Here is a 14242-nt window from a genome sequence, read left to right as displayed (position 1 = left end):
TTGGAGGGGCGGGGTTCAAGGGCGGAGGAGCGGGAAGTGGAGGAGATACGGTGGAGAGCATCGTCAACCGCATCTGAGAGGAAATTGCGGTCTTTGAAGAAGGAGGCCATCTGGGTTGTACGGTATTGGAACTGGTCCTCCTGGGAACAGATGCAGCGGAGACGAAGGAATTGGGATATGGGATGGCGTTTTTACAGGGGGCAGGGTGGGAGGATGTGTAGTCTAGGTATATTTACTGTAAACCGACTGACTCCCACAGCTACCTAGACTACACCTCCTGACCTCTCCGCCCCCCCCCCCACTCCGGCCTATCACCCTCAACTTGACCTCCTTCCACCTATCGCATTTCCAACGCCCCTCCCCCAAGTCCCTCCTCCCTACCTTTTATCTTAGCAACACATTTTCAGCTCTGATCTCCAGCATCTGCAGTCCTCACTTTTTCCTGTGAAATGTAGCAACGAACTATTGCACAGCGGGGCACAAGATTGCATCTGTCTGTTGAATCAGCATCCATCAGCAGTTACCAATTCAAGATGAAGACTGTACTACTGACAAATAGAGTAAATTTGGATGCAGTTAGTCATGTATGAGTTGAGGAAGAGGAAAGCAAAACAGAGAATGTGAACTAGCTGGAAAAGGAATTAATGAGGATGGAAGCAATGACTTAAAAAGTTGCTTTCAAAATTCAAGATGAAGACTGTACTACTGACAAATAGAGTAAATTTGGATGCAGGAGAAAGTGAGGTCTGCAGATGCTGGAGATCAGAGATGGAAATGTGTTGCTGGAAAAGCGCAGCAGGTCAGGCAGCATCTAGGGAACAGGAGAATCGACGTTTCGGGCATTAGCCCTTTGGATGCAGTTAGTCATGTATGAGTTGAGGAAGAGGAAAGCAAAACAGAGAATGTGAACTAGCTGGAAAAGGAATTAATGAGGATGGAAGCAATGACTTAAAGTTGCTTTCAAAATTCACTTGGATTAAAGACTACTAACTGGCATTAGGCTTGGTTTAAATATTCTACTTCTGCAATTGAGGTGAGGAATACAAGCCAATTGGTATGACCTAGTTTGTAAAAGAACATTGTTTCACTGGAAATTAAAGGTTTTTTACAGGCTTAAAAAAAAAACAGTTGAATTCACAAGACCATTCTTGTATTTTCCAAGATAATGTTTAAAGATGAAATCTCACAATTCTTTCTTTATACCTAAAAACCTGTAGAGAAATAAACTCAACTGTCAGAAAGTTGACTGTTTCTATATATTTTGTATAACCTGGTCGTGGTGAGAATAGGCTTAAATAAATGTGTAAGAATCATTGGACCCATCAGTATATCTGCTTTAAATGAACATACGTGAAGCTGTCAGGATAACACAGTATTCAGACTAACGAGAGTTTCCTGCTGATAAAAAGGTGTTTCCTATGGGTATAACACATAGATATTCAATAATTAAATGTTGGTCTAATTCACTTGGTAACATGCATAGAACCATGGAATCCCTACAGTGCAAATAGAGGCCCTTTGGTCCATCGAGTCTCCACAGATGCTGCCAGAACTGCTGAGTTTCTCCAGCAGTTTGTTTTTGTTTCAGATTATCAGTTATTAATAGTTCGTTATTTTTTATTTTGTTTAGTGGTTATGTAGTGATTTACCAAAGACTAACTAATCTAGAAAATGTGAATTCAAATTGTGCTAGTTTGTGAATTTGCATTAAATTATTTTAAAACTATAACACAACTAGCATCTTTAAATGTATTTATAAAGCTGTAAGGTTGTTGTAAATGCCCAACTGGTTCACTGAGGTCAAGACCTGAGTATATCATCTAACTTAAGTGCACTATACATGATGTGTCCTACAATGTCAAAAATGCCATAAAGTGGATGCAAACGTTTATGGCATTTACCATAAAAGGGAATTCTCCCAGTGTTGCAGTCAAATTCTTCCGTTTGTAACTGGTCTAATTCAGCTGTGCAACATTTTCAGAAAATCCTGAAGATGCAAAGAACAAATGCTACATTCTTTCTTTACGAGCTCTTTCCAGAACACTTGGGTTTCTGTGCTCTAGTTTTGTTTGAGTGGACCTCCTTGTTAACAGAATATATTACAGGTCATTTTTTTCAAATCCTCAATACTTCATCTTGTTCTTGACAATTTTTTCTCTCATTAGCCATTCCTCACGGTTGCGTGGCTGTTTTAATATGAACAGTACATCAAGAACTGTTAAAGTGCACACACATTGTGAATCTACGTTTGACCCTAATTTGATGCTGTCTGTGGTCTGCATCATAGCTCACTCACCTTTTGATTCAAATGTGACACTAATTGAGGTCAGCTAAAAATGTGCTAAGTATTCAAGCCAATCCTTCATACAATTCCAAGGGGTTGTATTTCCAATGGAAAGCTCTCATCTTTACAGTGTCACATTTTTATATCATTTGTAAGAGCACTCCAGTTCATCATATATTTGTAGTTATGATAGCAGCCAGTAGTCAAAAATGTGAGTTGAATTATTGACTCATGGTGCTGAAAAATATAAAAGAAATTCAGCTCCTTTGAATATTGAATAAGATAATCAGACAGTTAGGGTGGACAGGGAGAGCCTTTTTCAAAGTATGGTGACGGCGAGCACAAGGGGGCATAGCTTTAAATTGAGGGGTGATAGATATAGGACAGATGTCAGAGGTAGTTTCTTTACTCAGAGTAGTAAGGGTATGGAATGCTTTGCCTGCAACGGTAGTAGATTCGCCAATTTTAAGTGCATTCAAGTCGTCATTGGACAGACATATGGACGTACATGGAATAGTGTAGGTTAGATGGGCTTCAGATTGGTATGACTGGTCGGCGCAACATCGAGGGCCGAAGGGCCTGTACTGCGCTGTAATGTTCTATGTTCTATTGAATTTCAGGACATTGGGACACCAGGAATAAGACCAGAAGTAGGTCATCTGTCCCTTTTTAAACTTGCTTTAGCATCCAATACAATCATAACTGATTTTTAGCTTCAAATTCACTTTTGTGCTCATTCCCGTATCCTTGAGACTAAAAATCTGTTGCCTCAGCCCTAAGTGTCTTCAATCATGGAACATCCACAACCATTTCTGGTCGAGAATCATAAGCAGGGTTTGGTAAATAATCTTGCATTATTTTACAATGAAATCCATCAACCACTATTTGCCCCACTCCTACTCCCTCATGTTCACATAATTAAATGTTTCTCTTAGTGACATCTGTAAGTTTCGATATTCAACTCATTTATGGTCAATGCCCTGGTACAATTCTCAGGGAGCACCACTTGCCTCATCTTGCTACAAGAATCTACCATCCTCACCTGCATGTAACTCCAGACCCACAGCAATGTGGTTGATTCCTGACTGCCCTTTGAAATGTGCTAGCAAATCACTCCTTCCAAGGGAAATCAAGGATGGGTGATAAATGCTTGCCTTGACAGCAATGTTCCCTCAGCTATGGGAGGTTCTGCACACGCTGTGCGATACATTGGCATCTTCTTGTGGCAGAGCCTGCCATGCACAGCCTGCAGCAGATCCAAATCATTAGAGGAAACACTGCTTGTCAGTGTTGCCTACGTTCTGTGAAAGAATTAGGGAAAAATACTTTGGTGAATCTGCACTGTACATCTAGCCAGGCAAATATCTTTTCTGAGGTATAGTATCCAACACTGAGAACACGATCCAAGTAGAATCTGAACAAGACTCTGTCCAACTGAATCTAACCTGTTCAAAATAAAGGTCAGCACTTTCAGTAACTTGCTTTCACTTTTTTTTGTACCTGTATATAGACTTTTAATGATTTTGTGTCCTCTGTTTTCTTCTCGTATCTCTCCATTAAGTAGATCTTGCACTTCTCCACATTTTTCCCTCACTTCTGCTCCCTCAGAGATAAAACAGCTGAATGTGCTTCTTAGTGTCTTTTGTAAACCTAGATATAAAACTCTTCCTTTATTCAATATATTGAGCTATAATGGTGAAGAACTGATACCTCAGTACAGATCTCAGACAAAACCACTTATCACAACCTGACAAAACTCAATCTGTTTCCTTTATCCCCTACTCTTTATACCCTTCAGCCCAACTAAACATGAGTTCACATCACAAAGATTGTCTCCAATTCCATATCCTGTCATTTTTACTGAAGGCCATTCTCAAACCAAGATAAGGAATTACTGAGGTATCCAGTTCGAGAAATTTTGGATTCCCAGTTTGGAGATTCGTCCTCCACACTGTCCTTTCCACTCTACCAATATTTCCTGACGAAATTCAGTGCATAATACCTTCTTTGGCTTCAATTTTACCATTTATTGTAAAAGTAACTTCGAAATAGAATGAAAATTCAAGGCATCTGAATGTTAACTAATAGTGGCCTGAATTCTCAAATTGAATAAATTGCACATATTTACTTGACCGTAGACTTTAAAGGCATGACTTACAGTTTTGACCCAAGCTAAACCATAAAGTCAAATGCAACCAGGAGAACAGGTGATGCAGAAGGAATAGTTGAGGTTATTGGGCTGGATAATTATCTTTAGGCAATTGCAATATGGTCTGCACTGGGAACAGATCTGTTCCAGAAACATTTTAAAGTGTCATTTAAGAGATGAGTTGGTCATATTTTTATTTCACAGTGCTTACTAATATGGGATCTAACAGTAACAGCTTGGAATAGTTGTTGAAGAAATTTTAGTTCAAAGTTTTGCTGTAAAAGTGGCGGGGGATGCAATTTTTATTAACAATGTGAAGTACAAATACGCTTTGTTCGCACAATCCTCCCAGAAAAAACCCTGTACAGGGTGTTCTGGTATAATGTGCGTTTTGTCAATGCGAATTGGATATAACATGGATGCTGTTTGAATAAAGCAAACTTTCTACTGAACAGGTGTAGCGATAGTCTGTTGCGATCTTCTACAGTGTAATTTTCCATAGCGCTTTTCCACAGCGTAATTTTCTATAGCATGAGGTTGCAGAGGAACACAACTGCCACATTATAGTAGAATGACCTGTATTACATATATTAAAAACTTGCATGCAACTTTATAATGAAACTTTCCTGAGCCATGAAGTAATCAAACAAAAATTGACACCAAACAAAAAGAAGTCCTTATGACAGATGACAAATAACTTGGTGAAAGAGATGGTTTAAAAGATTCTTAAAGGAGAGAGGGTGAGGTTCAGGGTGTTCCAGAGATTAAGGACTTTCCAGATGAAGACATGATCATCATTGGTGGGATGATGGCAAAATTGGACAAGAGTTCAAATAGAAGGAAAACAGATTTCTCTGGAGGAAGGTTGAGTCTTGTCTAAAAAAAAGGCAGCTCTGACAGTGTAGTGCTCCAGGGCTGTCAAGCTAGGCTAAATTGGTGAAGTAAGAATCTAGAACCTGCCAAGTCATTTGCATGAAATGCAATTGTTTATTGAATTAATAAAGTACAAAATTAGTGGGTTGTGAACATAGATGGCTGCTATAATTCAGTATTAATCATATGCTGTGCTTTCAAAATATCTAATGGTACTGCTTCTCATTCTCAGATTATAATGATAAGGAATGAAATTAGTCAATGCAAAGCATCAGGAATCTTTTTACGATTGGCAGCAGGTGGTTTAATCGCAGACAACAACATCCACTCCAATTCTGAAGCTGGTATCGATATCCGGAAAGGAGCTAACCCTTTGATACTGGTAATTAACTTCTAATTTTGCATGGCTGTCTGTTTGCTAGCATTGATTCTCTTTTTTGGTATGAACTCTCTTTGTAACCCTTAATCACAATCATAGGAAATAAGAGGTGGAATAGGGCATTTGGCCCCTTGAGTCTTTCTGACCTTCACCTAGATCATTATTGATCTTCTACCACCATGCCATTTTCATGCATCATCTTCATATTACTTGATATCTTTAATATCTAGAAATTTATCAATCACTGTCTTGTATGATCTCAATCACTGAACCTCCAAAACTCTCTGGAGTAAAGAATTACAAATATTTACCGTTGACTCAGTTTTTAAAAAAAACTGCATCTGCTCTGTTATAAATGGCTTGTCTCTTAATTTGTGACTGTAGCCTGATTGTAGATTCCCCCAGACATGGAACATATCCTTCCTGTATCTGTCCTATGTAAGAACTTTGTGAGGTTCCATGAACAGAAATGGGACGTATCTTTTAAAAATGCCAAGAATATTTTTCCACAAACACCCATTAAATAATAGTCATGTAGATTTTCTCTTATGTAGTGCCATTATCATTTTGACACTTCTACTAATATTGCATATTACATCAGTCCCAAATTGATGTGATGAAAATCACCACCACTCTACTGGCTCTACTGATTCAACACAAATGACCGTAGGTGTTGTCCTAGTGACCAGGACCTTTTGGCACAAAATGGTCTTCAACTTGCATAAACTGGAGATCATACTGAAAAAGGTGATGAGCAATGCTGCTACAAAAAGCAAATGCTCTTCACTGACATGGGGATTAAACAGTCTTGAGACAGAATAGAGAGTGACATACTCCACCTCGTTCGTAATTGACTGTGATGGCTGCTTCTCTCCATACCAACCACATTCTTAACGTCATCATTTGTAAAAGAACTAATTTTTTATTAATCGTTCTTCCCAATCTATATGTTTGCATGTTCAATTAATTTTATTGCTGTTGCTAAGTCTCAGTATTTTTTATTAGATAACAAAGTAGGCAGGATGTTAACCAACCCATCTTAATCATACTAGTTGGAAACCTAGATCATCAAAACCGATAGAACTGTGTTGATATCAACACAACACTATATTGTGTTGGTAGAAAGTGACTTTTTCTCTTCATGAATAAAAATTGACATTGAGATTCTGTCATGATGTTAGATGCAATTGATTCACTGAAATGCAAACTCTTGTAAACCACCTGGGTATTCAGGTAAAATCATTGAATTATGATTGCGAGCTGGAACAATTGCCTAAGGTTAATTACAGTATGCTTTCACTAAACTAATGTGTAATATTTGCCTATCTATCTTCAATATACAAACACCACTTGATTAGAATAAGGCTGGTTCTGCTTAACAGTATTCCTTAACTCCAGTCTGTGAGAAGTACCCTTTCTGTATGCAGCCACCTTATCCCTAGCTACACAGACTTAGGATATGATTTGGAGGTGCCGATGTTGGATTAGGATGTACAAAGTTAAAAATCGCACAACACCAGGTTATACTCCAACAGGTTTATTTGGAAGCACTAGCTTTCGGAGCATTGCTCCTTCATCAGGTGGTTGTGGACAAGAGCAGCGCTCCGAAAGCTAGTGCTTCCAAATAAACCTGTTGGACTATAACCCGGTATTGTGTGATTTTATTTTACCTTTGAAGACTTAGGATAAAGCTGTTGGGAGTGGAGAAAGAGAAATATTCATGCCTGTATGGGTCAGCTACTCAGACCAGAATAATATCTGAGTTATTTTGTAATGGCTTAATAATGTATTCAGTTTGAGTCTGAATCTTCAGAAAAAGCAGTAGCTGTTGTGTGGCATTGATCATGGTGCTTAAACAGCAATACTCAAATGTGGTACTTCCCTCTTGTTATTTTGCTGGGCAGTGCAACCAGATTCACAGTGGCCATCGCTCAGGAATTGTTGTGCTCGGGAATGGAAAAGGAATCATTCGCAGTAATCGGATCTATGGAAATAAAGAAGCTGGCATCTACATTTTGTATAATGGAAACCCTGTGGTGAGGTGAATACTCCAGTAACCTGTCTCACTTGCAGCTTCTGTCATTTTTGGTTCTAATCTGTCAGGCACAGCAGCGACTCCCTGGGGTTTTGTGTAATGCCTGACTGAGCAACAAAGATATTTGCATGACCTGCAGTCTTTTTAAATACGTTTGTATTTTGATGCTTACCACCTGAGGTGTAACTAGGCAATACACCATGTTTTTTTAAGAGTAATTGCTGAATTTGGAAAACAGCTACACTCTTGAGTGTATATCATGAATAGTTAAATGTAATCACTTCTTCATTAAAAAGTAACAATGGAAAAAGGTACGTTATACATTCAGAAAGTCTAGGAGCCTTGATATCAGCCATTCAACTGAGCTTGGTTTCAAAGCATTGATTTTATTTTTTGAAAATATAGTATGGAATTTCTAAGTCTAACTTAAACACTCTAGCCAGGATTTTCCAATAGTGTCATAGAGATGTAGTGTGGAAAGAGACCCTGTGGTCGAACTCGTCCATGCTGACCAGATATGCTAACGTACTCTTGTCCCATTTGCCAGCACTTGGCCCATATCTCTCAACCCTTCATATTCATACATCCATCCAGATGCCTTTTAAATGTTGTAGTTGTACCAGCTTCCACTACTTCCTCTGGCAGCTCATTCCATACATGTACCACCCTCTGCGTGAAAAGGTTGCTCCTTGGGTCCCTTTTATATCTTTCCCCTTTCATCTTAAACCTATGGCCACTAGTTCTGGACTCCCCTAGCCTAGGGAGAAGACTTTGTCCAAAGACTTTGTTTTTGGAATGTAGATTGGAGTTCTCCATTGGCATCCTGTGAAATGCCCCATTGTAGCAGATTCAAAGTATCCATTTAGTTTGGAGGGTTCAGCTTATACTCAGTAAATACTTATTCAGTATACGTTAGTTTATTAAATACCTAGTCTAACCCCTGAGTAACGTCTAAACTGAGCTACAACTTCCCTCTCAAACCTTCGTTTGCACTTCTCTTAGAGCTCTTACACTCCTCAGATCTCAGACGCAACACCGCCCCCCAACTCCCAGAGCAGATGTTCCCCGGAAACCAGATTTATTACCCCCACTCTGAACCTGTGATCCCCTTGCCCAATCCAGGCCAACATCTCTGTACTCCTGAGACGTTAAGGGGTTAATTTGTTCTGTTGACCCTCAAGAAATTGGATGTCACAGGGATAGGATGGTATGTTTCTTTGGCTTGCAGGTACAATGTAAAAAAAAATTACATTGTCATCTCCTATTCAGAATCAATAAGAACATTGCAGTTAAAATTCTGACCACTCCCTGTAGTTTAAGAAAAACAATTTATACCAGATTTTGCCATTAAGGGATGATTTACATTACATTGTTTCTGGAGATAATCAGGTCACTGCATTGTGTTTTATGTGTGGGGGGAGTGGCTGTGGTTTGTCTTGTGGGCATTACTCACAAGGTGTAAAGATCTTGTATAAAGGAAGGACTGTTCCTTTGTTCAGAGAGCTTCTCTTGACATGCTTCGCTTCGCCGATCCAGAACAGCACCTCCTTTCTGACCAATATCCCATTTACCTTGCTTACGGATCCGACACCCCTACCTTGCCAGCAGCCCCAATCCTTCCCCACCCTCCATGACCTGCTCTAAACTCTCCATTGTTTTCATTGGTTCCTTACTGCCTTGTGCCTGGCACCCTACCTTGCTGGTGCCCCACCCAACTCCCACCCTAACCTCACATTTACAAGCACTCTATGTTTAATTGCCACTCCTCAGAGAATTTGGCCCAATGCATTTATTTTCAAAAATCCATTATAAATGACTGGTTCTGACTTAAAAATTCACCATTAAACAGATACACTGTGTTTGTCAGTTTTAGCCTGACCTTTAGGTTATAAAGGTGTTGGTGATTAGGCAATTAACATCTTCATGGTACTTCAAGTAGATGGTTTAGACCCAAAATTACCATAGCCAAAGCTTTTGGCTGATGGTACTGGGGCTTGACTCCGTGATGGCATTCCTGCCTTTTGAATCAGAAGGTGGTTTGCTCAAGTCCCATTTCAGAGATTTGAGCACAGAATGCAAACTGACACTTTATTGTGGTATTGAGGGAGTGTTACATGCTGTGCTGTCTTTCGGAGGAGACATTAAGCCTGGTCCTGTCTTGTGTCTCAGGTATCCCTGGTTAATTTCTGCATCTCAATCAATACCACTTAAAAACAGATTGGTCACTTATTTAATTGCTCTTTGCACTTTTTAGCACAAATTGGGTGCCAACATTTTCTCTGTTCCGAAACTGATCACACATCAAGAGTACTTCACGGAGTGGCATATTGACCTCCTGAAAGATCTTAAATTTATATAGAATCTTTCTTCACTCTCTAAAAGTGCTGAGTGTCATTGGTATGAATGTGAAAGAGGAGAAACATCTAAAGGAGAATATGATAGGGGTTAAGGTTGGAGCCCTGGGATGTACCAGCAGTAACTGTGCTTGTGTGGTCTGATTTTCCCCTCTTTAACCACCCTCAATCAAGACAGTAATTTTTCCTGGAGCAATGCATTACCAGTTGATAATGTGTCTCTTCACAGTGGGAATCACATCTACCAAGGACTTGCCGCAGGTGTTGCAGTGAATGAAAATGGAAGGGGCCAAATATTAGGTCAGTTTGTAGCTTCATGCCATGAAAAATACTGGATATTTTAATATAAGTTAAATATTTGATGAATCTATACTTGTCTTGCTGTTCTATATTTTATCCAAGACTCCAGCACACACTTTCTTTTAAGAAACTGATGGAGAGTGTATTTTTTATTGTATCTTGTTTGTATAACCTCCGCAATGTATGATTTACCTGCTGTATTTGAACAAGGTGTACCTTTTGGTTCTACTTAAATGTTCCCAACTTCTCAAAAAAAAACTGCATCCATCAGGTTAAATATCACTTCTCCAAACTTTGTCCACATGCAGTACACAATTTTTAGCTGTGTTCTTGGTTTGATCAAATAATTGGAGTTTGAAGCAATTCTATTCCTGGAAAAGATAAAATAATTGGGTGGGGGTCAGATGGTGGAGATCATCTTTAACTATTCCCTGTTGCCAGGGTAAATGTGCAGGTTAGGGTGAGATTGGGCTCTGTTCTGATGCTTCTTGCGCTGATGTATTACTGGTGACATTCACTGTTTACATGCACAAATAAGAATTAATTAGAACAGCTGAAAGAAGCAGGTCTAAGTATTGGTCTATGCTATTAGAAAAGGAGAGAAATGTTGGCAAAAAGAAAATGATAGAGTTACTGAAACATTCATGAGTCTTGGAAATGGTACACTTCAGTATTGTACAGGTAGCCACACAATTGAACACTTTCTCATTTCTTACTGAGTTTAATGTCCATCATACTTTGATGCACTAGTAAATTCTACCAAGCTCGAAGCCCTACCCATGGAAATGGCTAAACACTGCCAGTTCCACCAAAAATCCCACTGCTTCAGTTATTGGGTGATGGAAAGTAAAATCCTTTACAACACTTAGTGATTTTCAGTTCAAAAAGTTTTAATGCTGTCCTATTACATGCATCTTGTTTCAATTCTAGAAAATATTATACGTGAGAATCATTGGGGAGGTGCAGACATTCGGCGAGGAGGAGATCCTGTTCTGCGAAAGAATCTTATCTGTTACGGTTATTCAGATGGTGTTGTTGTGGGCGAGCGAGGGAAAGGCTTAATAGAAGGAAATACCATTTATGGTAAGGGTTCAGTGGAATACATTTCAGCTCATCTTGTAAATTTCTGTGCCTTGTGTTAAGAAATGTCAAAAGGAGATTTTTCTTCTTTGCTATACTAGCCTGAGTGCAGTTTGTTTGATTATGAATTAAAATGTCCAATTAATGATTTGACAAAGCTTTTCATTTATGTTGGAAAGGATTTCTAGATGTCAAATTAGAATTCTGTAAATTCTACAACACAAACTGGCTAATTGGGCCAGCCAACCTATGCCAAAATGTATACTCCATACTACTTTCATTATCCATCACCAATAAACCAAAATGTTGAAATAGTCATTTTACAAAATGCAATATTCTCTTTGCATTGATTTGTTATAACCTCTTCTGGGGCGTCTCCATCATGGAATAGTTTCTGGTTATTTTACTATAGAAGGTGCTCCAGGCCCACCGAAGGACTGAATGGTATTGAAGTAAATTAGTTCAAAGGCATCAAGGGGTCTTGGTGAACACAATGTTCAGCATGCCCTTCCAGTCTGAAGCTGCAACCAATGAAGCCCAATAGGACATTAAACTGCAACAATTTGTAAAACTGTTTTAAAAAGAAAGTCAGGAGTTCCTTGGTCAGATGGCATCTCGAGCACCGTGTCATCAGAGAAACAGACATTCAATCTATGATGGAATGTATAGAAGAGCCAATAGGCTGCCAGCCCCTACCCTAGTATTAAAGATGTTGGATACAGAGAAGCGAAATTTTGGCTTTTCAGTCTGGAACGGAGGTGCTTGAGAGTTGACTTTGTAGAAGTCTTCTGTGGGCGGCACAGTGGCACAGTGGTTCGCACTGCTGCCTCACAGCGCCGGAGACCCGGGTTCAATTCCCGCCGGAGACCCGGGTTCAACTCCTGTGTGGAGTTTGCACATTCTCCCCGTGTTTGCGTGGGTTTCCTCCGGGTGCTTCGGTTCCTCCCACAGTCCTAAGATGTGCAGGTCAGGGTGAATTGGCCATGCTAAATTGCCCGTAGTGTTAGGTAAGGGGTAAATGTAGGGGTATGGGTGGGTTGTGCTTCGGCGGGTCGGTGTGGACTTGTTGGGCCGAAGGGCCTGTTTCCACACTGTAATCTAATCTAATCTAATCTAAAAACTTTGCATGAGCAGGTCATTTGGAGAAATGTTATTAAATAATCAGTCAGAAAATAGGTCCTAAAGTTCAAACTAATAAAAGACAAATCTGATGTTAGGAAGTTCTTTTGTACAGAGAATTATCAACACTTTTGAATGGGCTTAGAGCAATGAAAGTGTAAATACTTGGATCATTTAAGAAACAGCTGGATGTTCTGATTTGGAGGGTTCAAAGTGAAATGGATTTATATTTTTAAAGGAATATAAGTACAGGGCTATGAGCAAAGAACAGATGAATAGCTCTTTCAAAGACTCCACATTGATACAATGGGCAAATTATTTGCTTCTGTGCTTTAAGATTCAATGACATCTTGTGATCAGTGGTGTTCCACAGGGATCAGTATTGAGTCCACTTCTGTTTGTCATTTATATTAATGATTTGGATGAGAATTTAGGAGACATGGTTAGTAGGTTTGTAGATGACACCAAAATTGGTGGTATAGTGGACAGTGAAGAAGGTTGTCTAAGATTACAAAGAAATACTGATCAATTGGGCCAATGGGCTGAGAAGTGTCAGATGGAGTTTAATTTGGATAAATGCAAGATATTATCAAACGAACAAGGTCTGAACTTCTTCAATTAATAGTAGGGCCCTGTTAATGTTGTAGAACGGAGTCCTAGGGTTTCAGGTACATATTTTTGAAGTTGTACCACAGGAAGACAGGGTGGTTAAGAAGGCATTTTGCACACTTGCCTTTATTGCTCAGACCTTTGAGTATAAGAGTTGGGAAGACATGTTGAGCTTGTACAGGATGTTGGTGAGGCCTCTTCAGGAATACTGTATGCAGTTCTGGTTGTCCTGCTAATAAAACCGATATTATTAAATTGGATAGGGTTCAGAAGAGACTTACCAGGATGTTGCTGGGAATGTGTGGTCTGAGTTATAGAGAGAGGCTGGAAAGACTGGGACTTCTTTCACTAGAGCATATGATGTTGAGAAGTGATCTTTATAGAGGTTTATAACATCACGACTGGCATAGATAAGGTGAATACCAAAGGTCTTTTCCCCTAGGATGGGGAGTTCAAAATTATGGGGCATACTGTTAAGATGAGAGGAGAAAGATTTACAAAGGACATGAGGGGCAACCGTTTTACACAGTGGTTAGTGTGTGGAATGAACTGCCAGAGGAAGTGGTGGATGCAAATACAGTTACAATGTTTAGAAACATTTGGATAGGTACATGAACAGGAAAGATTTGGTGGGATATAGGCCAAATGCAGGATGAAGGGCTGATGCCCAAAATGTCAATTGTCCTGCTCCTCGGATGCACCCTCACCGCCTGTGTTTTTCCAGCGCCATGCTTTTCGATTCCATTGGCCAAAAGCCAGTTGGTGGGACTAACTTAGTTTGGGAATGTGGTTGGTGTGGACTAGTTCGACCAAAGGGTCTGTACCATGCTGTATAACTCTGAGAGAAAGTGAGGGCTGCAGATGCTGGAGATCAGAGCTGAAAATGTGTTGCTGGAAAATAACTCTGATATCAGGCTGTTTGAGAAGTTTCCCTAAGATGTTAAGGTTTACTTAACTCTCTTTTATCTGGTGAACATTAAAAGTAGCTTCTTGAGTTTCTTATTTGACTTATTTAAATTTACTAACTGAATGGGAATTTGCTAATGAATTCGCTCGATCT

General features: G+C 39.5%; 1 protein-coding gene across 4 annotated transcripts in view; it reads left to right on the top strand.

The window, feature by feature from the left end:
• Positions 1 to 14242, top strand: part of fbxo10 (F-box protein 10) — a 47378-nt gene that overhangs the window by 21420 nt on the left and 11716 nt on the right. For all 4 annotated transcript variants that reach the window (XM_043719740.1, XM_043719731.1, XM_043719736.1 and 1 more), the window contains exons 4-7: positions 5539 to 5688; positions 7590 to 7726; positions 10304 to 10374; positions 11305 to 11457. In XM_043719740.1, coding sequence (XP_043575675.1) covers positions 5539 to 5688; positions 7590 to 7726; positions 10304 to 10374; positions 11305 to 11457 — 511 coding nt within the window. The remainder of the gene's footprint in view (positions 1 to 5538; positions 5689 to 7589; positions 7727 to 10303; positions 10375 to 11304; positions 11458 to 14242) is intronic.

Source organism: Chiloscyllium plagiosum, chromosome 2 (genome assembly GCF_004010195.1).
Source record: "Chiloscyllium plagiosum isolate BGI_BamShark_2017 chromosome 2, ASM401019v2, whole genome shotgun sequence".
NCBI lineage: Eukaryota > Metazoa > Chordata > Chondrichthyes > Orectolobiformes > Hemiscylliidae > Chiloscyllium > Chiloscyllium plagiosum.
This window is presented reverse-complemented; position numbering and strand designations above follow the sequence as displayed.